General features: G+C 36.9%; 1 protein-coding gene across 1 annotated transcript; it reads right to left on the reverse strand.

Moving 5' to 3' along the window:
• Positions 1 to 185: 185 nt before the first annotated feature.
• Positions 186 to 17,145, reverse strand: LOC133613758 (voltage-gated purine nucleotide uniporter SLC17A9-like). The gene is made up of 13 exons (XM_061971527.1): positions 16,956 to 17,145; positions 16,565 to 16,762; positions 16,352 to 16,491; positions 15,365 to 15,464; positions 15,068 to 15,192; positions 12,339 to 12,438; positions 12,155 to 12,251; positions 11,618 to 11,705; positions 11,485 to 11,519; positions 6,051 to 6,166; positions 1,059 to 1,114; positions 887 to 916; positions 186 to 806 (listed from the first exon to the last, which is right to left on the reverse strand). Exons 1-13 carry the CDS (start codon positions 17,075 to 17,077, stop codon positions 625 to 627), a joined length of 1,389 nt encoding a protein of 462 aa, XP_061827511.1. The 5' UTR covers positions 17,078 to 17,145; the 3' UTR covers positions 186 to 624.
• Positions 17,146 to 26,166: the final 9,021 nt, after the last annotated feature.

Here is a 26,166-nt window from a genome sequence, read left to right on the forward strand (position 1 = left end):
CCCAGCTGACTTTGGGCTTACACTTTGGACTAGTAATTATAGTCAATCACTATCTCACTTATTAATTACACTCTTTAGGATGTAGTTGTGTTGTTTTTAATGGTTTAAAAAGTCAATTTTAGGTGATGACAGTGTAGTTCTATGCAATCAAAACCCTTAAGACAACACAAAATATTGAGGGCGGTTTATTGATCAAGTTCATATTCGCCAACCGTACATAGAGTCATTACAATGACTCAAAAGTGCAAAGTATGATAGTTTCACAACAAAACCATACAAACAAACTAAAATGATATCTGTAGAGAAAGACACATAGGAAAGTTGTATATCTTAGGACAGATAAGGGAAAATTGCTCTCAGGTCTTTGTTTATACACCACTCATTAAGCAGATGATATTTTCCAAACTCAAATCAAATCAAACTTTATTAAGCGCTTTTCACACATAAAAAAAATGCAACACAATGTGCATTTGGATTGCACATAACAAATATGATTTCTAACATAAACATCCTTACAATTATTATGTGCACTTTTAATTTGCAAAGCTATTGTTCCCATTAGGCAACAGTAAACACTAGTGTGGAGATGTGTTGGTTCATAAATCGACGTGAGACATACTTGTATTATACTGAACTAGGTCCTCTGGTGAACGACTTGGGATTTTCTAGGTCCACACGTTGTGCGTCTCCAAACCAAAGGAAGACTACAAGACCTACAACGTGGACGCCGGTGATGAGGAAGAAAACTGCGGCCCATGAATGGGTGACCTCAATCAAGTAACCAGTTACTGAGACCATCACCACCCCTGTGCAGCACATTTGACAGCTATTTAATTTCATTGTTGTATTAGAGTTTACACCACACAAGAACACTGATAATACGTACCCATGAAAGCCCCCAACATATTCATAAAACCTGAAGCAGAACAAGAAAAAAATATTACACAGCTTATTATATTGACATTTTTGCTAATATTTATCAAAGCTAAAGATTTTGTAAACACACGCACTGTTTGCTTTCGCACAAAATTTTAGATTTAGGGCCCACGCAAACTCACCAAAGAGGGCACCAGCGCACGATGGTGTGAGATCCTGGACGTTGACAGACGCACCACTGAAAACAATGACAACACATTCACTAAAGCAGTGTTTTTCAACCACTGTGCCGCGGTAGTGTGCCGTGGGAGATAATGTAATTTCACCTAATTGGGTTAAAAATATATTTTGCAAACCAGTAATTATAATCCGCAAATAATGTGCCGTTGTTGAGTGTCTGTACTGTCTAGAGCTCGGCAGAGTAACCGTGTAATACTCTTCCATATCAGTAGGTGGCAGCAGGTTTGTCGTGATCACAGAATGCAGGCGACAGCGGGAGGCAATGTGCAGGTAAAAAGGTATCTAACGCTTAAACCAAAAATAAACAAAAGGCAAGTGCTGCTAAGAAAAGGCATTCAAGCTTAGCGATGGCTATGCAAAATTAAACTAAAACTGAACTTGCTGCAAAGTAAACAAAAACAGAATGCTGGACGACAGCAAAGACTTAAAGTGCGTGGAGCAGACGGTGTCCACAAAGTACATCCATACATGACATGACAATCAACAATGTCCCCACAAAGAAGGACAGTGTCCGCACAACTTAAATAGTTTTGATTGCCAAAACAAAGCAGGTGCGGGGAATAGCGTTCAAGGAAGACATGAAACTGCTACAGGAAAATACCAACAAAACAGGAAAAGCCACCGAAATAGGAGCGCAAGACAAGAACTAAAACACTACACACAGAAAAAACGTCAAAAACCTCAGAATAAGTCACAGCGTGATGTGACAGGTTGTGACAGTACACCTACTTTGAGACAAGAGTTATGGTGAAGCATGGTCGTTATGGTTTGAATTCATATCCAACAATTGCGAAAACGTCTTTTTATTGTCAATATCAGCTGCTGAGTTTAATTTTTCAATGATTTCTGCTGGTTGTGTGCCTCGGGATTTTTTCAATGAAGAACATTTCTGTCAAATGTCTGTCAAAAGAGAGGAAAGTGGACGCAGAGTGTAACTCAACCCTCTTGAATAGGGTTATTTTTTTGGTTTAAAAAAAAGGAAAAAAACCAAACGAGTCATTATCCGTTGTCCGAATGTATTTATGTGTTTGAAATTTGAAAATGGGAATTCAAACAACGAGTGGAAAGCTCTTTTCTCTATCAATGTTTGGACATTGGGTGGATTGCGCATGCGCAGTGTCTCTTCAGGATCCTTGTCTATGAGTGACCCGGAACAACAAGAACAGATGAAGAAGAAGACAAAGAACAAGTTCCCTTCTATTTTTTAACGTGCAGTGACTTGGACGGTGACACGTTTTATTGGTTCTCTATCGAGCAGGCAAACGTTGTTTTTCCATTTCTGTTGTTGTTGTTCAGGGTCACTCACAGGGGAGGATATGGAAAAGAGACACTGCGCATGTGTAATCTACCATATCTCCAAACATTGAACACGGGATAGAGAAAACAGTTTTCCACTTGCTGTTTTAATTCCTGTTTTTGATGTTCAAATATATCAATTCGGATAATGGATACCGATCAGGTCCGCGTACCTTCCGTTCATTCTATTTCCAATTTTTAAACGCAAATCAAAAAACAAAATTGGGGCCGTTTTTCAATTTTTATTATACAAACCCCGTTTCCATATGAGTTGGGAAATTGTGTTAGATGTAAATATAAACGGAATACAATGATTTGCAAATAATTTTCAACCCATATTCAGTTGAATATGCTACAAAGACAACATATTTGATGTTCAAACTGATAAACATTTTTTTTTGGAAAATAATCATTAACTTTAGAATTTGATGCCAGCAACACGTGACAAAGAAGTTGGGAAAGGTGGCAATAAATACTGATAAAGTTGAGGAATGCTCATCAAACACTTATTTGAACAGGCAAATTGGGAACAGGTGGGTGCCATGCTTGGGTATAAAAGTAGATTCCATGAAATGCTCAGTCATTCACAAACAAGGATGGGGCGAGGGTCACCACTTTGTCAACAAATGCGTGAGCAAATTGTTGAACAGTTTAAGAAAAACCTTTTCAACCAGCTATTGCAAAGAATTTAGGGATTTCACCATTACTGTCCGTAATATCATCAAAGGGTTCAGAGAATCTGGAGAAATCACTGCACGTAAGCAGCTAAGCCCGTGACCTTTGATCCCTCAGGCTGTACTGCATCAACAAGCGACATCAGTGCGTAAAGGATATCACCACATGGGCTCAGGAACACTTCAGAAACCCACTGTCAGTAACTACAGTTGGTCGCTACATCTGTAAGCGCAAGTTAAAAATCTCCTATGCAAGGCGAAAACCGTTTATCAACAACACCCAAAAACGCTGTCGGCTTTGCTGGGCCTGAGCTCATCTAAGATGGACTGATACAAAGTGGAAAAGTGTTCTGTTGTCTGACGAGTCCACATTTCAAATTGTTTTTGGAAACTGTGGACGTCGTGTCCTCTGGACCAAAGAGGAAAAGAACCATCCGGATTGTTATAGGCGCAAAGTTGAAAAGCCAGCATCTGTGATGGTATGGGGGTGTATTAGTGCCCAAGACATGGGTAACTTACACATCTGTGAAGGCACCATTAATGCTGAAAGAAGTTTTGGAGCAACATATGTTGCCATACAAGCAACATTACCATGGACGCCCCTGCTTATTTCAGCAAGACAATGCCAAGCCACGTGTCACATCAACATGGCTTCATAGTAAAAGAGTGCGGGTACTAGACTGGCCTGCCCGTAGTCCAGACCTGTCTCCCATTGAAAATGAGTGGCGCATTATGAAGCCTAAAATACCGCAACGGAGACCTCCGGACTGTTGAACAACTTAAGCTGTACATCAAGCAAGAATGGGAAAGAATTCCACCTGAGAAACTTAAAAAATGTGTCTCCTCAGTTCCCAAACGTTTACTGAGTGTTGTTAAAAGGAAAGGCCATGTAACACAGTGGTGAACATGCCCTTTCCCAACTAGTTTGGCACGTGTTGCAGCCATGAAATTCTAAGTTAATTATTATTTGCAAAAAATAAAGTTTATGAGTTTGAACATCAAATATGTTGTCTTTGTAGTGCATTCAATTGAATATGGGTTGAAAAGGATTTGCAAATCATTGTATTCCGTTTATATTTACATCCAACCCAATTTCCCAACTCATATGGAAACGGGGTTTGTATATGGCAGATTTTGAAACAAACAAAAAAAGGGTTGATTTTCATTAAAATATTGCCATAAAATTGGATTGTGTGCTGTTTTCCTTTAAATGATTTTTAATTTTCCAGATAAACACAAAAATCGAATATATATTCTTCCTAAATGCAAAAATCCGGTTCAATTTGTCATCACACAGATGACAAATTGAACCGGAAGCAGTATTTTAGCTTTTCGTTTGCGTTTAGCATGTTTTTAGCATAACGGTAACACCTTTGTTCAGCAGAAGTTCTATTGTCGTTTTAAAAAAATGTCATTAAACAGTTGTTCAACTGTTGTTTTAGAAATGAAAATAGAAAAAATGGCCCGAAATTAGTTTTTTGATTTGAATTTAAGAATTTGAAATAGAATGAACGGAAGGTACATGGACCCGATCCATTTTCCTTTTTTTGTTTTTTATTATCAAACCCGAAATAAATTTATATTATCTTTGTGTCAAATTTTCAATTTCAAATGAAAAACAGACGGCCACGACGTAAACGGGCCATATCTAATGCCTAGTAGAGTTTTTATTATTTGTTATCTATTTAGGATTTTGTTAAATCCCAGACAGACTTTGACTTAAAGTTTGTTGGCTTTATAGATAAACTGAGACAAAGTCGGAGTTCATTGTGTACTTGTTGTGTTTTTGAAACGGAACCAATTTTTTCATCAGAATTTTCAATTAACAAAAGTGTTTTGACAAGAGGGTTATTTGTGATGTGCACATTTTCATAATGCGCTTGTTCTATTTTTGGCCAAAGTAGTTATGCCATCATTTTACCACATGGGAATAGATTTTAATCTTTGCAAGCCCTGAGCTAAAACTAGTTTGACACCCCTGAGTTATATGGGCATGGGAAGGTGGCAAAGTAGCCAAAATATTTATTTTTATTATTATTACAAGAAACTTGGTATTCCTTACTATGATTGCTGAACACAGGATTGGATGAAAAATACTACCGGTATAAATACAGTACTGTGCAAAGTTATATTGTTATAGCAATACTTTAATGACCACATATAACTAAAATGTCACTAATAGAGCACCAGAATGTCAAATAAAATAAAAATTTATTTTGTCCATCAGTCAGTTTACTTGTTCAATGACAACCAGTGTGCCTTTCTGGATATATCTGTTAATAATTTGGTAATTTGATGTAAGTTGTTAAGTTGAGTTTGAGTTTATTTGGAACATGCATGCATACAACATGATGCCTCACAATTTCCAGTGTCTCTATTCAACATGTTCGAAAAGGAGTAGGAAGAAGCAGAGCTCATTTAATCCTACCCCTTTTCCTTTACATAGCAGTTGCTAAAACTTTTGTTCACTTCCTGTTTTTTAATTCATTCACAATATACTCCGGAGGTAATAACAATAAAAAATAAATAAATAAATAATAATTGGTGCAGTAAGTTATATTTCATATGGTGAGATGAGTAAGATTATCTTGAAAATGAATGGATGGATGAAATAAATTCAGAATGTTTATCATGGTTCTTCTTCTTTGTACTTTGTAAACACTTTAAGTTTGAAGAGTTTCTTAAAGTGGATTATATTAGTAAACTATTTGCTTAATCCATTCCATAATTTAATTCCATAGTGATTAAAACTGTAACTTTAACCCAGCTTCTCCTCAAAATGTATTTATTCTTGATCCCTGTCAAACTATATATATTTATATATTCAATATACTGTAAATTATAATATTCAATGCTGTCTATACTACTGTATATGTACAATGCTATCATTCCACCATTACTTTATGATTGTGTTCACTCTACTGTGTTCTTATCATACACAATGGGTCACCTTCAAACACGTACCTGCTGGTTAAGGAAAGTGAAACCATAGCTGCAGAAATTAAGATCACCGCCATGTGAAACGAGACCTTCCCAGCCAGTGGCATGACACAAACACCAGAGGCGCCCATGGCAATGAACTGAGGAAGGGAACAAATGTTATAAAAGAAACAATAGTACACAAATATCACAATGATACCTCAGTTTTTATACGCCCCGCACAGTTTTTTTGTTTTTGTATGGCCAAACCTGTCATGATCTGGCAGCTCTGCTGCCGCCATACTGCTTTGTGTTGCAGTGCCTGGTTCTCGGTCAACGGGGCGGAGCTTGCAGTGATAACTTCGTTAAAAAGTTTGTTTGATATACTTTTAGAAGGACAAGCGGTAGTAAATGGATGGATGATAAACATTTTAACGTATAGTATTTCCTATTTAAGTATTACCTTGATATTATATGCATTTAATCTTGTTTCAGAGTCCTTAAAACTAATTTTTTCTACAAGTAAGTATGAGTAAAGCACCAACTCGGCGAGTCTAAATAAAATAGAGCAAATGTAAACAAAACCTAAAAGAGTTAAAAAGGAATGCATTTTTTGGGGGGAATTCTGCCCATTTCTCACAACCGTTATGAGGGACAAGAACACACGTGTTTTATTTTTTAGGACTTTAAAGATGATAAAAAATCGCTTGGAAGATTCGGCTAAAGGGAGTCACCGTTGTAACCTTCAAAGCCCTCTAAAACAACTTGCATGTACAGTCGTGGTCAAAAGTTGACATACACTTGTAAAGAACAAGTAACAGCTGTCTTGAGTTTCCAATAATTTCTACAACTCTTATTTTTTTGTGATAGAGTGATTTGAGCATATACTTGTTGGGCACAAAAGCATTCATGAAGTTTGGTTCTTTTATGAATTTATCATGAGTCTACTGAAAATGTGAGCCAATCTGCTGGGTCAAAAGTATACATACAACAATGTTAATATTTGGTTACATGTCCCTTGGCAAGTTTCACAGCAATAAGGCGCTTTTGGTAGCCATCCACAAGCTTCTGGTAGAATTTTTGACCACTCCTCTTGACAAAATTGGTGCAGTTGAGTTAAATTTGTTGGTTTTCTGACATGGACATGTTTCTTCAGCATTGGCCACACATTTAGGTCAGGACTTTGGTAAGGCCATTCTAAAACCTTAATTCTAGCCTGATTTAGCCATTCCTTTATAATTTTTTACGTGTGTTTGGGGTCATTGTCCTGTTGGAACACCCAACTGCGCCCAAGACCCAACCTCCGGGCTGATGATTTTAGGTTGTCCTGAAGAATTTGGAGGTAATCCTCCTTTTTCGTTCTCCCATTTACTCTCTGTAAAGCACCAGTTTCATTGGCAGCAAAACAGGCCCAGAGCATAATACTACCACCACCATGCTTGACGGTTGGGAGGTGTTCCTGGGATTCATCACCTTTTCTTCGGGGACGGCGTGGCGAAGTTGGTAGAGTGGCCGTGCCAGCAATCGGAGTGTTGCTGGTTACTGGGGTTCAATCTCCACCTTCTACCACCCTAGTCACGTCCGTTGTGTCCTTGGGCAAGACACTTCACCCCTTGCTCCTGATGGCTGCTGGTTAGCGCCTTGCATGGCAGCTCCCGCCATCAGTGTGTGTGTGAATGGGTGAATGTGGTAATACTGTCAAAGCGCTTTGAGTACCTTGAAGGTAGAAAAGCGCTATACAAGTATAACCCATTTATTTATTTATCATTTCTTTTCCAAACATATTGCTGGGTATTGTGGCCAAACAGCTCAATTTTTGTTCCATCTGACATCACATGGACAAAGATAAGATCTTCTGGAGGAAAGTTCTGTGGTCAGATAAAACAAAAATTCAGCTGTTTGGCCACAATAACCAGCTATATGTTTGGAGGAGAAAAGGTGAGGCCTTTAATCCCAGGAACACCACACCTACCGTCAAGCATGGTGGTGGTAGTATTATGCACTGGGCCTGTTTTGCTGCCAATGGAACTAGTGCTTTACAGAGAGTAAATGGGACAATGAAAAGGGAGAATTACCACCAAATTCTTCAGGAAAACCTAAAATCATCAGCCCAGAGGTTGGGTCTTGGGCACAGTTGGGTGTTCAAACAGGACAATGATCGCAAAAGTGCTAAAAGAATGGCTAAATCAGGCTAGAATTAAGGTTTTAGAATGGCCTTCCCAAAGTCCTGACTTAAACGTGTGGACAATGCTGAAGAAACAAGTCCATGTCAGAAAAACAACAAATTTAGCTGATCTGCACCAATTTTGTCAAGAGGAGTGGTCAAAAATTCAACCAGAAGCTTGCCAGAAGCTTGTGGATGGCTACCAAAAGCGCCTTATTGCAGTGAAACTTGCCAAGGGACATGTAACCAAATATTAACATTGCTGTATGTATACTTTTGACCCAGCAGATTTGCTCACATTTTCAGTAGACCCATAATAAATTCATAAAAGAACCAAACTTAATGAATGTTTTTTGTGACAAACAAGTATGTGCTCCAATCACTCTATCACAAAAAAATAAGAGTTGTAGAAATTATTGGAAACTCAAGACAGCCATGACATTATGTTCTTTACAAGTTTATGTAAACTTTTGATCACGACTGTATATATATATACATATATATATATATATATATATATATATATATATATATATATATATATATATATATATATATATATATATATATATATATATATATATATATATATATATATATATATATATATAATGTAGTAACATACACATTCATAACAATATGTACAATATTTGCCATGTTTTGTAAATTTTAAGTATTACTGGAACTTATTTCCTCAGCACATGTATTGCCGTTTCCATAGCAGCGCACTTCTGACTTCAGGCAACAAATGTGTGTTCCTACCTCTGTAAACAAACACAAGTGTGTTGTAATCATGCAAGTGTGTTGTAATCATGGCACATTTAGTAACAGGCACTGAAAGCGTCTATTTTTGGACAACTGAGGATTTACATCTTTATTTTTTTGAAGCTGAAAATACGGAAGATGAACTGCTGCTTATAGAAGCGAGCACGAAGAAAAGAGGGAAGTCGAGAGAGTGAGGTTGGCGTGACTTGACGCTGCGATTGTGGAACTTTGCGACAAACTATGACGACATAAATGACGTTCATACCCAAAATGAACTGTAAACGCCCCCAGCCAGCTCGACCAAACAGACACATGTTCATCGAGTGAGTCTCTTTAATGTTGATCATGATACATGCAGCACATCACCGTACAACGACAGTACATACGCCGTCAAGCTAGCTGTGTGCAAACGAAACATTACATTTGGGCTAATACTTTACAGATACTGTAATATTATTGTTCATGTTTTTCAGTCAGTACAGATTGGTGTCTTATCGCATTGTGTTGTGCATCACAAACTCAAAAACATTTAGCTGGAGATGCAAAAAGCTAGCTTAAGCTAATACCGAAGTACGCGGATATGTTACTACGCTAGGTACACAGTTCCTCAATATTCGCTCTTACAATAACAATATCGCCACAGTTTGGTTATTATACAGGTTACGGTACGAATATGAAGTATTAATGACGGTTTTTGAATGCATTTTTAAAGTGATTTAGAGGTATAATTGATTGCTCACATTAGCTGCATTGCTAGCCACTTAGGACAAGACGATTATTACGAGTTAGAATGCAAAACACAAAAAAAAACTTTTGTCTTGTTGTCTCTCATAAGGATTGTGAACAATAGGCAACATTTTAAAAAGTGCCGTTCCCATATAAGCTCTTACCAAAGGCAGCAATCATAAATGAAGCTTTCAGCACACAAAACATTGAGATCTATAGTTATATTTTGATAACTCGCCAAATCTTTTTTTGATAATGTATAGGGATCTATTCTATTGCATACAGAGCAGGTTTTTGCCATGGGCGCAATCAATGTGAGGGTGCACGCACAAAAAAAAAAAAGGATCAAAACAAAACTCGCCAGTTTTCTAGACTACCGCCGCTCATTTCCATTAGTGGCCTTTTTTGTATGGAGAAGGCGGCACATTTGCTCCAATGTAAGGTTGGCAATTTGCCCCACAGTTTATTTGAAATAAAGACATAATATTCCTAATTTTTCCAAAAAACGCCTCTGGTAGAGGTAATTAAGACGTCCGCCCATCTCACTCACACTGTTAAAAGTAATTTGGGCATTTTGTTAGAAGGACTTTTGTCAAGTTGACAAAACAAATTGATAATGTATGTATGTACTGAATATATACATTAACTCAGACGCGCTATATAAATGCAGCTATATAAATACAGCTATATAAATACAGATCATTTACCATGTTGAGCCAACTTGACTTACATTTGTAGGAACTTGATCAAATATATTGAACCAACATATTTTCAAGTTATATCAACTAATATTTTCAAGTTCACCTTACATCAGACTGAACGTCAACTCATGTTTTGAAATGTAACATACCTGACACTATAAGTTGACTCAACTTAACTCAGTCAAAGCACAAAAGATGACCTAACTGAGCGCTAAATGTTAAATGTGAGTACTAAATGTTAAATATAAACCTAAATCTTAAATCTAAACCTAAATCGTATATTTAAATTTAAATGTGAGCGCGAAATGTTAAATCAAAACCTAAATGTTACATCTAAACCTAAATGTTAAATATAAATATAAATGTGAGTGGTAAGTGTTATATCTAAACCTAAATCTAAATGTGAGCGCTAAATGTTAAATGGGAGCATTGAGATTCAGCATTTAGCGCTCACATTTAGATTTAGATTTAACATTTAGGTTTAGATTTAACATTTAGATTTAAGTTTAGATTTAACATAGAGATTTAGATTTAACATTTAGATTTAGGTTTAGATTTAACATACCGATTTATATTTAACATTTAGGTTTAGATTTAACACACAGATTTATATTTAAAATTTAGGTTTGGATTTAACATTTAGATATAATATTTAGAGTTAACATTTAAATATAATTGTGATTAAAGTTAGCTAAATCAAAGAAAAGTGAGTTAAATCTGAGAAATACATCTGCTAGAAAAGTTGTGACTGAACTTTTACATTCGGCACCCCATACTTGTGATGCTTGATCCACCAACAAGCAGTCTGTGTAAAAGTACAATAGTAAAAAGTAGTTTTTAGCAGGAACCAAAACCATCTTCGAGATTCCCTTCCCACTTTTTAGTGTAGACCTAAAATCTTCCTTTTTGATGAAGCCTATAAAAGTGCCTTGAGATTGCTGTGGATCGGCACAATACAGTTTTGAAATGTCATCCAATCATGTACATTACTCTTCTTTCGCTTCACATGTAGAGAAATGATACAATTCCACCATACAAACACACAAATACACTATTAGCACACATTGGGATTTCAACCATCAACTGTACAAGCGTACAGTAAAAAAAAAGTCAACATACTTACTTGCATCATCTTTCTCACAAACACAACACTGTAACCTATATAGGAGGGGGGGGGGGGGGAAACCTTTGTTGAATTGCATGTATTAAAAGTCAATCAAATGTGATCTATGATGTCATTAACTGACAAAAGATACCTCGGCTGATGAGTGAATCTGAAACATATCCACCCCAAAGAGCAGCTGGAATTGCTGCTAGCCAAGGAAACACATTGTACACCCACACCTGCAGGAACAGACACATACCAACCATACCATACCGACTTTATTCATAAAGCCCTTTAAAAACAACCACAGTTGAAGAACAAAGGGTTGTACACCACAAGGAAATACAGGCAAAGGACAGACTAAAAAATAACATTTAAAACAGAGGTAAAATACACACACACATATACACATTCATACATATATATGTGTATATATATATACATATGCACATAGAAAAAGCAAATACAAATTATTTTAAGAGCAATTTGTTAGATAAAAAGCAGTTAAAAAGTTAACAGTTTAAACAGTTCAAAGTCTCATGCTGGGTTAAAAGCCAGTGAGTAAAAATGGGTTTTAAGAAGGGTCTTAAAAGTAGCCAAAGAATGGGCCTGTCTCACATGGAGAGGGAGATCGTGCAACACGACATGAGTGTTGCACAAAGTAGTTATGGAAGGAGAAAACAAATACCTCAGCTTGAGGATATTCTTCACTGAAGTATGTTGGCATCCACGACAGTAAAATGTAGGAAGTGCCACATGTGCACAGGTGAGCAAAAACCATAGCCCTAACAAAGAGGAGAGGAAACAGAGAGGTTATGTTCCTGGTGAAAAATAAACGCACAAATACAAGGTAAAGAAAGTAAGAGTTTTACCAGACACATGGCTTCTTCAGGAGACTCAGCAAATAGGACATTGAAAAACTCTTTGAGTGTGAGCCGTTGTTTCTTTGCTTCTGTTTTGGATAAGATTTACCTGCATGATCACACAGCAAACATTTTACTATAGCGCCAACATTAGTGTCACTTTGAAGGAAAACAACGGCTTTGAACTAAAACACATTAATCAACCAACTGTTGAATACCAGGGACAACGAAATAAGTCAAGTCAAGTACAGTGACACCTCATCTAAGAGTGTTTTGAGATAAGAACTGTCTCTTGGCTTTTTTTTTTTTTTTTTAAGTTTCAGGCAAACGCTTGAGTTACGAGCATCCCGCCATTAGTTGGTGTGGCAAATGTCACAGTGAACGTCGTAAGATCCGACCAAAACATCTGGTCTTACTCGCTAGCAATAGCTTATAGGCAGAGATTGACATTACTTTGTTTTCCAACCATGGGAAGGAAGAAAGTGAAGTTGAGAAAAAGAAGCAGATTATATTTATCTAATTAATGAAATAAATGATCAAAAACATGATGATCGTGTAGTTGACTTGACTTGACGTGTATCACTGCTAGTCTGCACCATACTGAAGCAGAATGAGCTCAACAACCAGCCAAAAATGTTAAAATAATATCTAAACCAGGGGTCGGCAACCCATAATGTTGAAAGAGCCATATCGGACCAAAAAAACAAAAAACAAATCTGTCTGAAGCTGCACAAAATAAAAAGGCTATAGAAGCCTTATAATAAAGGTAACACATGCTGAAAGTGTCAATATTAGCCTATACTATCAAAATGACTATGTAGGCTAGAAATACATGAGCATTCATGTTTAAATGTTTATTTTCCCTGCAGCACATCCTGGAGAGAATGACGCACCACATAACTACTCTGCTGTATGATGGACTTTAGGTTTAACTTCCATTACAACGTTAATGCATTATGTTACGTAGGCATTGATGAAATTATCCAAATACAATAAAGAAATCAGATTTTTGATGTCGCTTTAATTTTTAAAGATTCGAAAAAACAAAATAGATTGTGCATAATAGACCTCCTATACTTTCAGACTTCCCCATGGAAATAAAATGCAGTCATCTTCAATTCTCACTAATACAATACAATCTTCTTCCCTTTTTCCTCTTATCTGGGCAAAAGACCGAGTGCAATAAAACACAGCCTGCAATTATATATATAAAAAAAAACAGCAGCCTTTTGAAAAGGTAAAGTATATACAATTAAAATAATACAGTTTAAGTTCAATTTCTGTGCATTATCCTCTTCTCATTAGTTTTCTGCAAATGCCAAGTTGGTGACTGCGAGGGTAAACGCGGTAGCCTTCTCTTTTGACACCAAAATACAACGCAGCCGATCGGGCTTGAGCAACAAAACACAATAAAATCCCTATATGTCATTCCAAATGTGTATTGACAAAATTCAGAAATCACTCTATAAAAGCAGCCACTTTGTTACTAAAGATGTGCCCATGACTGGATTGTCGTTTAATGTGACTTCGGGCAAGTAAACTCTAACTTTAATCTTCACGCAGGACTGCAAGCTATAATCTGTGAGGCGGGTGCGGTATTTGGATTTGATGTAGTTCGTGTTCGAGAATGTCTGCTCTCACAGGTATTTGTTTTGTTTGCAACAGCCACCTGCCTGGCACCACATCAAGCTGAAAGAAAAGTGCGTTGCAGGCTGACGCAAATCTTCGTTGACAGAAACGTTAAAATGTTATATTTATTCGACATATTTTTACAGCACTGGAAAACATTAGAGTGTTTGTGTCATGTTTGTCCTCCTACAGAAACCATATTAAAACAAAAAAACATATTTTTTCCTTTGTGAATGACTGAGCATTTCATGGAATCTACTTTATACCCAATCATGGCACCCACCTGTTCCCAATTTGCCTGTTCACCTGTGGGATGTTCCAAATAAGTGTTTGATGAGCATTCCTCAACTTTATCAGTATTTATTGCCACCTTTCACATCTTCTTTGTCACGTGTTGCTGGCATCAAATTCTAAAGTTAATGATTATTTGCAAAAAAAAATGTTTATCAGTTTGAACATCAAATATGTTGTCTTTGTAGCATATTCAACTGAATATGGGTTGAAAATGATTTGCAAATCATTGTATTCCGTTTATATTTACATCTAACACAATTTCCCAACTCATATGGAAACAGGGTTTGTAAAAGCGCAGGACAGGAACTAACCCAAAACACAGCAGAACACCAACAAAAGGGCACGGCTTAGTGTAACCAGCCGTGACATATATAAACTTTGTTTTTCTTTTTATAAGGCATTTTGTATATGGAAATAGCGCTTTTTGAGGGAGCAATTAAGTTTATTTTCATGTATTTCAACAGGAGATGTTGATTTGAAATACAAGTGTTTTCAGTTAAGAGCTCCATCACATAATTAATTAAGCTTGTAAGTCGACATACTGCTGTAGGTAAAAGTACTGTGGCACTGTCCAAGTAACTGTATTTAGTGGAAAACAAGCCATATTGCTGCCAACACCTGACAACTAAATAATTGAGATCAATCACAAAGACATTCATTGAACTTAGTTTTCATAACAAACCTTTGACATTGCTAAGGACTGTGAAATTCGAGGAAAAGCATTATGTGTAACAGAGACCTGTTTGGCCTTCATAACTAGATCGTCATTTGAAGCTACACTTTTAATTGCATAGAAATCATACAGTATATGGCACCTTTTAATAAGAACTGCCAAACAACGAGTGCCCAGAGTCCAGACAGAAAACCAACAGCATAGAATGCACTTTCCCAGCTGTACAAGTCCAACATTAGCGATCCCAGCCCACCTGCCATCAATATTCTGGAAGAACAATTTAAACGTGTCACAAAAAATACAGTTGTACTGGTGCGTTGATTAGTGTTGGTGTGTGTGTGTGTGTGTGTGTGTGTGTGTGTGTGTGTGTGTGTGTGTGTGTGTGTGTGTGTGTGTGTGTGTGTGTGTGTGTGTGTGTGTGTGTGTGTGTGTGGCATACCCAAGAGAGCTCCCACTTTGAATGATGCTCATTAAAAAGCCATTTTCTCCTTCTGCTGCACGCTGTGCAATCAGACTGGCCAAAGATGGGACAAAGACACCTGGAAACCAATTTTGGACAGAAAAACCACCATTTTGGATACTTTTGATGAACTTACATTTGCTGCAATCGCATTTAAAATAACAATTCATTTTGCAAAGGTTATAAACTTGCAATAACTAAAAAAAACTAAAGAATCTCAACACAGCTAAGAGTACATTGAATAGTCCGAGTGCATCGGTCTTCATTATGTGTACATAAAAATGTATTATTTAAAAAGCATCACTTTAAAAGTGTTAAAAGCTTGGTCATCACATTGTACTAAACAATCGTGGATGCTGACCAAAATGTGCAATGTTACTTATGCCTTTCATTGCAGAGGACATGTCATGGATTTGATTCCTCAGGGAGGGCATGTGGCATAAAAACAAAACTAAAACCACTCATGCGATTGACTCCATCTGGCAAATCTAAAAAAATGCTGACGAAAATTGCGAGTAGTTCCATCTAAAACCTGTATGGTGTCTTACAAATTGGAAAAGGAGCTTGATCTATTTTGGTCAGAGTGGAGGAGACTGGTTCCCAGACGCAACATGATTAGCCACATTCAGTCATTTAGAATACTTTGAAGAAGTTCCATACTGTTAGGGTCAGCGTCAAGTAGTTCATATGACACAACTCACTGTCACAATGAAGTTATGCTATGCCACATGGTTCTGCGCTTGGATTCTTATAATTGGATTTATAAATACTTGGTATCAGAAACAAACACCCATACTGGATCCAGAGCCTGAGTTTGAGAAAGGCTGAGTCAATAGGAACACAGCAATTCACTTGCGTTTTTATGCAGGTAAAATGTACTAAACATGTTCTGCTTTGATGCTAGCTGAGCTTTTTCTGCTGTCATTAATCAGTTTTGCTACGGTCTTTTCTTCAGCGTAAAATCACCTTGCACTAGTCCCATGAGGGCTCTGGCCATGGTCATTAGAGCCAAGGTGTGAGAGCCTAGGTGGGCCAGAAGGGGCGTAGCGGCTGTGATCACGGCCCATGATGCTGCTGAGAAGATAAGAACTCGCTCCCCTCCAATTCTACAATGATCAACATCCCAAAGTCAAAAGGTGCGCCTTTAAGCTAGTAGAATACTGTAGGTGAAACACTTACTTGTCACTTGCATGTCCTCCTAAAATCTGTGTGCAAGAGTAGCCCCAGAAGAATCCACCCAGAGCAAGACCAGTATCGATCTTGCTCCAGTGGAACGTGGCTGCCATTGAGACTGCACAGACAGGCATGGTCATCCTGGCGCAGTAGAGCAGGCATGTACCAACAAATAACACTAGCATCCATTTGCGAGCTACAGCTCTATCGGTTGGACAAAAAAAAAAGGCATACCAAGAGGATTAGTTATAGTCTCTCACATTAACAGGATGCCTTTCTGGAAAGTAATAGGTTGTTAGCTCATATGGGAAAACATACAGATAGAGTTCATGCTCTTTATTTGAGAGTGACAATCTGAGAAGCTTGAAAGCAAACAAACAAATGGCATACAACTCACCTGGGCCACTGTTCTTTGCCTCCCGCTTCATCCCTGGCGATATTGGCTGTATAAACATTACGAACCAAGAGGGGAGCAGCCAAGTTAATCCAATCTTCTCCCAATGTGTGTTTGTCTGCCATTCAGAGCATATACTGGCGTCTTCAGGGTTTAGCTGTGCAGCATTCCCACCCAGAGAACTGAGCTGCTGTAACACATCCCAGCTTCAGGCAGACAGGCACAACTCGTAAAACTTGTTTGAACGAATAGTAGACAAAACTGATGTGGTTGAAGCAAATGTTAGCACCGTGATTGACAAACAGAAACATGTTTTGCTTGATTGCAAGACGTCTATGAAGATATTGATATTCAAAACATACTGAACAATTTGAATTTTGGTGTGGATTTTTTTCAATGTGTGATCATTTATGAAACCATCTTTTTTTTTGTCAGTATAGAACACATTTATGAACACTTATTGGCAAATTACAGGCATTTGCAGAGGTGAATTTATAGCAGTGGCCCCAAACCATCGGTCCGTGTTGCATTTGCTACCGGGCCAAACAGAAACATTGAATCATTTATAAATGACTGTATCTTACCAGACACACCAATAGGCATGTTCAGAGATGGATAATACAACTCCTGACAGAAAGGCGGCATTTGTTATATTTGTTATATCTTTGTTACCTGGATCGATGCACACTAATGCAGATTTAAAATGTAAATGTGCCAGGTTGTAGCCAAAAGCAAATTTCCATCTGTAGTCCCCGGCAGGTTGATGGTATCTATAGCCAACAAGGTCCATAAAAAGTTAAGTAAGACAGCACAGACATAAAGAGTATCAAAACAATACACAGACTCAGATATAACACCGTAGGTTGCTGCATGATCTCAGCTCAGGACAGATTAAGTATAAAGTCACCACAGTAGTTAAAGTGTATAAAACAGATGGAGAATTGCTACAGTGCTAAAGTGCACATGTGCTAAATTGTTGCATATAATAATTGCATATAGTAAGTGTGCTGAAGGAAGAAAATACACATCTCTATTGGCCTAGTAAGTTGCTGTTATTATTGCACATACAGTGGAACCTTGATTTACGAACCCCTCTATTTGCGAACTTATCAATGTATGATCCTTTATATCGAGCCAAATATGCCTCTGTGTGCAAACTGTGTCGCTGTGTACAAACACTTTATTAAGTCATTTATTTTGTGTCAAGCCTGCAGGCAAAAAGCAGGGCGCATCATTGTTTTGGAGGTGGGTGCTCGCCATACTTGCCAACCCTCCCGGATTTTCCGGGAGACTCCCGAAATTCAGCGCCTCTCCCAAAACCTCCCGGGACAAATTTTCTCCTGAAAATCTCCCGAAATTCAGGCGGAGCTGGAGGCCACGCCCCCTCCAGCTCCATGCGGACCTGAGTGAGGACAGCCTGTTTTCACGTCCGCTTTCCCACAATATAAACAGCGTGCCTGCCCAATCACGTTATAACTGTAGATTGATGGAGGGCGAGTTCTTGGTTTCTTATGTGGGTTTATTGTTAGGCAATTTCATTAACATCCTCCCAGCGCGGTAACAACACACAACAACAGCAGTCATGTTTTCGTCTACCGTAAAGCAGTTTGTCTGCCGTAAACAGCAATGTTGTGACACTCTTAAACAGGACAATACTGCCATCTACTGTACATGCATATGTGACAATAACATCTACGGCTTTTAGACAATGCAGTGCACAACTGCGCACACAACAAGGAGACAAAGCAGAAGAACGAGGAAGATACAGCCATGGCGACGCCGACGACGAGTAAGATGAAGAAATACGCTTGTAAGTTCCAAGCCGCAGCTGCGATTGGACCTGGATAGCCTCCGGGAAGAAGTAGTGGACAACCAAGTGCTTGGCAGTGAAGATCTTTCTCAGGAAGCAAAGATTGACCGGTTTTGGGCCATGCTAGGGAGAGATGGAAGATTCCAGACTCTAGTGCATTTGATGAAAGCACTTTTGTGCGTGCCACACAGCAATGCATTATCAGAGAGGGTGTTCAGCATGGTTAGAAAAATAGTGACAGAGAATAGAACAAGGATGGACAATTCAACCCTTAACTCAACAATGAGTAGATGAGTGTTATATGTGTGTATATGTGTAAATAAATGAACACTGAAATTCAAGTATTTATTTTATTTTTATATATATATATATATATATATATATATATATATATATATATATATATATATATATATATATATATATATATATATATATATATATATAATAAAATAAATATATATATAGCTAGAATTCACTGAAAGTCAAGTATTTCTTATATATATATATATATATATATATATATATATATATATATATATATACATATATATATGTATATATATGTGTATATATATATATATAAGAAATACTTGACTTGGTGAATTCTAGCTGTAAATATATACTCCTCCCCTCTTAACCACGCCCCCAACCACGCCCCTAATTTGGCCACATGAACGTGCACTAGTACACACACATTCCACAATCAGATGTGTGCAATAGTGTTTGTACCAGGAATGTTAATTTTGAGTATTTTTCATGAAATGTGGTCACGAGATTACATAAATGCTAATAAAAACTCTGTAATGATATAGTTTACAAACACAATGTGGTACAGTGTAACCCAAGCTTGTGCTACATCACACATCTCATTGTACAAAATGTGATCTCGGAAAGGGGTACGTGTCTCAAATTCTTCCAAAGCAGGACTCCAAGAGACATTCAACATACAGCTTTATTTTCTTTGTCAGTAGGCCATGTCACTTATATTATATATAGTATAAAATGGAAATGATTGCTGTTGTTTGATTATTATACTAAAACATTTAACTTATGTCAGCTTCGGGACAGGTGTGGTGCTGGTGCGGCCACAGTGTGCAAGTGTGATGTTGCTCACATGCAGAGGTGGGTAGGAACGCGCTACATTTACTCCGTTACATCTACTTGAGTAACTTTTGGGATAAATTGTACTTCTAAGAGTAGTTTTAATGCAACTTACTTTTACTTTTACTTGAGTATATTTATAGAGAAGAAACGCTACTTTTACTCCGCTACTTTTATCTACATTCAGCTCGCTACTCGCTACTAATTTTTATCGATCTGTTAATGCACGCTTTGTTTGTTTTGGTCTGTCAGACAGACCTTCAAAGTGCCTGCGTTACTGGTGACGTTTCACTCCGTTCCACCAATAAAATGCAGTCACTAGTGACGTTTGACTCCGTTCCACCCATCAGATGCAGTCACTGGTGACGTTGGACCAATCAAACAGAGCCAGGCGGTCACATGACCTGACTTAAACAAGTTGAAAAACTTATTGGGGTGTTACCATTTAGTGGTCAATTGTACGGAATATGTACTGTACTGTGCAATCTACTAATACAAGTTTCAATCAATCAATCAAAAGTGTGAAGGAAAAAAGACACTTTTTTATTTCAAACGTACATCCTGTCACAAGCCTAATGACTGACTGCACAGTTCCTGTCTTCACAATAAAAGTGCCGCTCCATCGCGCCTGCGCTTTCAAAATAAGAGTCTCCGAAAGCCAGCGCAAACAAGCTAGCAAGCTACGGAATTTGCCGCCAATGTATTTCTTGTAAAGTGTGTGAAAACGAATATGGAAGCTGGACAAATAAGATACCAAAAACCAAACACTTTCATGTGGTATTAGACAGAAAGGAGGAACTTTTTTTCTCCTGCATTTGAAAACGTGGACGTTAAGCACTGCTGTCTGATTACAATCAATGCAAGTCATCAGAATCAGGTAATACACCAACTTATATTCTTGTCAACATGAAAGAAAGGAATCTATATGTGTTAAACATGCATGTATATTCATTAAAACACCTTTAACATGTAAACAAAAACGGCAAAATAAATAAATATAAATGATATACTGTATATATCAATGTATGTGTATATATGTATATATATATATATATATATATATATATATATATATATATATATGATATGTGTGTGTATGTTACTCATCAGTTACTCAGTACTTGAGTAGTTTTTTCACAACATACTTTTTACTTTTACTCAAGTAAATATTTGGGTGACTACTCATTACTTTTACTTGAGTAATAAATCTCTAAAGTAACAGTACTCTTACTTGAGTACAATTTCTGGCTACTCTACCCACCTCTGCTCACATGTGGTCCAAGGAATGCTCAGAGAGTTTGTACGTTTGCTCAGAATTAGGAGGAACATTTGTTGTAGTAGGCGGAGCCCTCCACGTCACTAGCTGCACAGGACACTTCTCGTCACTTACTTCTTAGCGCTTCAGTGTGCGTGCGCCTTTTGTGTGTTTTCCGCCTTTTGACAAGTTTTGTGCATTTTGCTAACTCAAATGAGTCCCAAAAAAACAACAGTCCAGCGTGGAAAAGGAGGGAATCGTTGTTGAGTTAAAAAAAAAAAAAAAGACTATTTGCGAGGAGCAGATTAATGGCGCTCACAAATATGAAAGTATCATCGAAGCAGGTTTTGAATTAGTTGTGATGAGATCGGACTTTTCAGGAAAAACATTTGCCAAAGCAGACCTATTTTAAAGCAACGAAAAGAGGTACAGTACTCTCGTTTCTGATCATTTGTGAGTACACCAGTGGCTTCTGTATGTGTGCGCATGTTGGCAGAGCATCGCATACAGCACAGTTCAGTGTGTTGTTTTGGGTTGTTAGTAATTAGAAAGTTAATCCATCAACCCCTTGTTATGTTTGTTTGATACACAATACTGTATAGCACTTTTTGTTGTGTTCAAAGTGTACCAACCTTCACTAAAATATGGACTTTTATCGAGGCTGGAACCCACTATTCATATTTACATTGTTTATTATGGAGAAATGTGTTTCACTATATAAAGTTTTCGATTTTTTGAGCCCTGTTCAAGAACCGATTAGGTTCGTAAATTGAGGTTCCACTGTATTTATCTTCCACACGTGGAAGGCCGGTCCGTGAAAATAATGCCTACATTAAATCGGTCCCTGTTGCAAAAATGATTGGGGACCCCTGGTATAAAAAGTAATAGGGATGTGTTGATCGATTGGAATTCCTTCGTTCAGAATCGGACGATTTTAATAAAAAAATATGTGATCACCATTGCCGTTTCTTTCAGCTACGCTAGTTTTAAATAACACCAAGATATAAGTGCTTACTAGTAAACTTAGCTGGAACAGCATTACAGCGGAAAGTAAGCAGCTATTAACAGGAAATTAACAAATAGATTAATAATAGTTAGAGAGAGGATGACATAACAACAAACGACACGTAAAAGGAGGGTAATCCGTGAATTGTGGGTGTGGATATTCGCTGGACACAGGATGACTTTGAGGGAAAATACCAAATGATTTAAATGAGTAGAAGAAAGTAGTTTTTAATTTTGTTTAGTTATTCTTTATATGCTGTCCTCTGAGTATGTGGCTGCACAAAATGACAGACAGCTAAACATTGGTCCATGGTGTTGAAAAGTGAATAGACTTTTAATATTGTGAAACTGAAAGGGATATCAAAAAACGTATATGTATAAAATGTGTGATTAATGTTTACATTAAGTCAAAATACAAAGCAGAATAAGCGGTTACTGTATGTTGCATACAGACTCGGTAGAATATTAACTTTTAGCACTAGCTGTCCTAAGAAATATACACAATCAATGAACTGCACACGTGTAATATATTGGTTACAGTTACAAACAAAGCTTGTACAAGGCTCAACAATGATGGATGCAAAAGCTCCGAAGGGAGATGTTTGTAGACCACATTGTCTCATACACCATGGAAAAACAAGAGACTGATCTGACCTTTGACCTTTATCAGGTGACGATGACAGCCAATAGAAAATGGAGGCCTTTCGAACTGAAATGACTAACTTAAATCACCACCAAGGGGCACTGTATAACACTACAGCAGGGCTATTCAACTAAATTGTTCTAGGGGCCCACAGTTTCACAAATCAAAAGACCGGGGGGGTTGGGGGCGCACCCCTCGCCTTCACTATTATGAGAACCAGCACCTTCTGTAGTGACCCTTCGTTTTTTAACTACCTGTATTTTTTTTTTAATCTGAGTTACACATTTCAGAACAAAAAAGTCCTGTTGTGTAAAATGCAAGGGACGCTGGTCTTTAGCTGGTTAAATTGTCAATGCAAGGATCTGCCAATGTTCTTACACTGTTCCAAGTTCCTCTATACATTTCATTTCATTTTTCATTTATCTCCTTCATTGATGTGCATTTTTGATCAGTAGACAATTAAACTTTAGCAACTAATCACATATTTACACACCCATGCTTGAGAAGGAACAGGATGAAGACAATCTTATATTTCCTGCCCCCTTCAACATAATAAGTAGTCTTACTTAATGGATAGCCCAGATTCACAAGCATACAAACCAAACAAATACATCCCAATATAATGAAAACAAACAAAAAACACACAAAAAAAACAAGTGCAAAACTTCATAAAAAGTAATATACACCTCACGGGACGATATAAAACAAATACAAAACCAGACAAAAAAAAAAGAGTAAAATAATAAATATAAAGCAAAATGTAGACACTGACGGCTGTCCATATGATCTTATTGTTCTGTCTTTATATATTTTTTTCAATTGGAATATATTTCTACAATCTTTTATCTCAATGTAAAGAGAATTCCAGAGTCTAACCCCCACCACTGATATAAACATTTGTTTTAAAGTTGTCCTTGAATACTGATGTTTGACATGGCCTTTTCTTCTATGCTCTTGTGATGACAAACATTTTTTGTAAATTTGCTGGTAATGTTTTACTTTTAGCCTTAAACATAACTAAGGCTGCAGCTAACGATTATTTTTCTATCGATTAATCTATAGATTATTTTTTCCGATTAATCGGTTAATCTATAGATTATTTTTTCGATTAATCTATAGATTATTTTTCCTTTTACCGATTATTTTTTTATTTAAAATGAAGATGAAAAAATAAATGTAGGCCAGTTTTTTCAAAAGGCATGGCTTTTATTTACAAAAAAAAAAAGTATGGCCACTCAGTCAACATTGACAACAACATGACAAAATATTCTGTAACAATGTAAACATTTAAAACTTTTAACATTTAACAAAATTAAAAGTAGTTTATTTGCTTTTTAATGTGCAAATATAAAAGTAAACATCCAGTGCAATCTTAATATTCTGCAATAGTATAAGCATTTCAAAAGTAAAAGTATTGCTTATTTGCTAAAATGTGCAAAAATAAAGATAAACATCCAATACAAAAAAGTGCAAAACGAAATATTCTGTAACAGTGTAAACATTTCAACAAAAGTAAAAGTATTGCTTATTTTGCTTAATAACACAACAATGATAGTATGATTAAAGTGAAAGTTAATTGTTGGTTTGTACATAGTATATGTAACTGTTAATGTTGTAAAAGGTATTTGCACAACTAATTAACGTTAGCGTTAAAGAGGAGCGCATCTTTGTAAACACTGAACAGGCACGCCAAACGCGCCTCTCAGAGCGAAACAGTGTTTTAGTTTATGAATTTACAACGCAGATACAAATGACACATTCATGTTTTTGTGTAATGATGACAACGTATACTCACGCGGACGATTGACTAGTTGATGGTGATGGCAAGAACGCTGTCGGGTGTTTTCTTTTCAAATGTTCGTTTATAGCCGTTGTGCATACAACAACATTATTAGCAGAGGTGGGTAGAGTAGCCAGAAATTGTACTCAAGTAAGAGTACTGTTACTTTAGAGATTTATTACTCAAGTAAAAGTAAGGAGTAGTCACCCAAATATTTACTTGAGTAAAAGTAAAAAGTATATTGTGAAAAAACTACTCAAGTACTGAGTAACTGATGAGTAACATACACACACATATATATATATATATATATATATATATATATATATATATATATATATATATATATATATATACACACACACACACACACACACACACATATATATATATATATACATATATATATATATATATATATATATACACACACACATATATATATATATACACATATATATACATACATTGATATATACAGTATATAATTTATATTTATTTATTTTGCCGTTTTTGTTTACATGTTAAAGGTGTTTTAATGAATATACATGCATGTTTAACACATATAGATTCCTTTCTTTCATGAAGACAAGAATATAAGTTGGTGTATTACCTGATTCTGATGACTTGCATTGATTGTAAACAGACAGTATTGCTTATAACGTCCACGTTTTCAAATGGAGGAGAAAAAAAGTTCCTCCTCTCTGTCTAATACCACATGAAAGTGGTTGGTTTTTGGTATCTTATTTGTCCAGCTTCCATATTCGTTTTTATACACTTTACAAGAAATACATTGGCGTCAAACTCCGTAGCTTGCTAGCTTGTTTGCGCTGGCTTTCGGAGACTCTTATTTTGAAAGCGCGGCGCGATGGAGCGGCACTTTTATTGTGAAGACAGGAACTGTGCAGTCAGTCTTTAGGCTTTTGACGGGATGCACGGTTGAAATAAAAAGTAGTCTTTTTTCCTTCACACTTTTGATTGATTGATTGAAACTTTTATTAGTAGATTGCACAATACAGTACATATTCCGTACAATTGACCACTAAATGGTAACACCCGAATACGTTTTTCAACTTGTTTAAGTCAGGTCATGTGACCGCCTGGCTCTGTTTGATTGGTCCAACGTCACCAGTGACTGCATCTGATTGGTGGAACGGAGTGAAACGTCACCAGTAAGGCAGGCACTTTGAAGGTCTGTCTGACAGACCAAAGCAAACAAAGCGTGCATTAACAGATCGATAAAAATTAGTAGCGAGTAGCGAGCTGAATGTAGATAAAAGTAGCGGAGTAAAAGTAGCGTTTCTTCTTAGGCCGTTTATTGAAATACTCCCACACTTTTGATGACTTTTGGCGTGCTTTTTTCCCCTCGCTCGCACCGCTCACATCGTCTGCTTTGCGCTCCGCCATGACGGTAGTGTGACGTAAATATGCGACGCGTCGAAGCACAAAAACGGCGTCGACGTAATTACGTAACCGATGACGTCGACGCGTCGTTTCAGCCCTAAACATAACACATAATGTCTGTAACTTTACTAGCTCCTGTAGTTTCAATAAACCAGAATTAATAAATAATATGTTAGTGTGTTCTAGATAATCTGCTTTATGAATAATCCTTAT

Source organism: Nerophis lumbriciformis, linkage group LG01 (assembly GCF_033978685.3).
Source record: "Nerophis lumbriciformis linkage group LG01, RoL_Nlum_v2.1, whole genome shotgun sequence".
Classification (NCBI taxonomy): Eukaryota; Metazoa; Chordata; class Actinopteri; order Syngnathiformes; family Syngnathidae; genus Nerophis; species Nerophis lumbriciformis.

What these genes read in the sequence shown, in the direction of transcription:
- LOC133613758 (XM_061971527.1), bottom strand. Translation starts at nt 17,077, where the DNA reads ATGGCAGACAAACACACATTGGGAGAAGATTGGATTAACTTGGCTGCT. An exon ending in GGAGGACATGCAAGTGACAA is followed by an intron (nt 16,492 to 16,564) that starts GTAAGTGTTTCA and finishes TGATCATTGTAG; the next exon opens with AATTGGAGGGGAGCGAGTTC. An exon ending in TATGTTGGGGGCTTTCATGG is followed by an intron (nt 807 to 886) that starts GTACGTATTATC and finishes TGTGCTGCACAG; the next exon opens with GGGTGGTGATGGTCTCAGTA.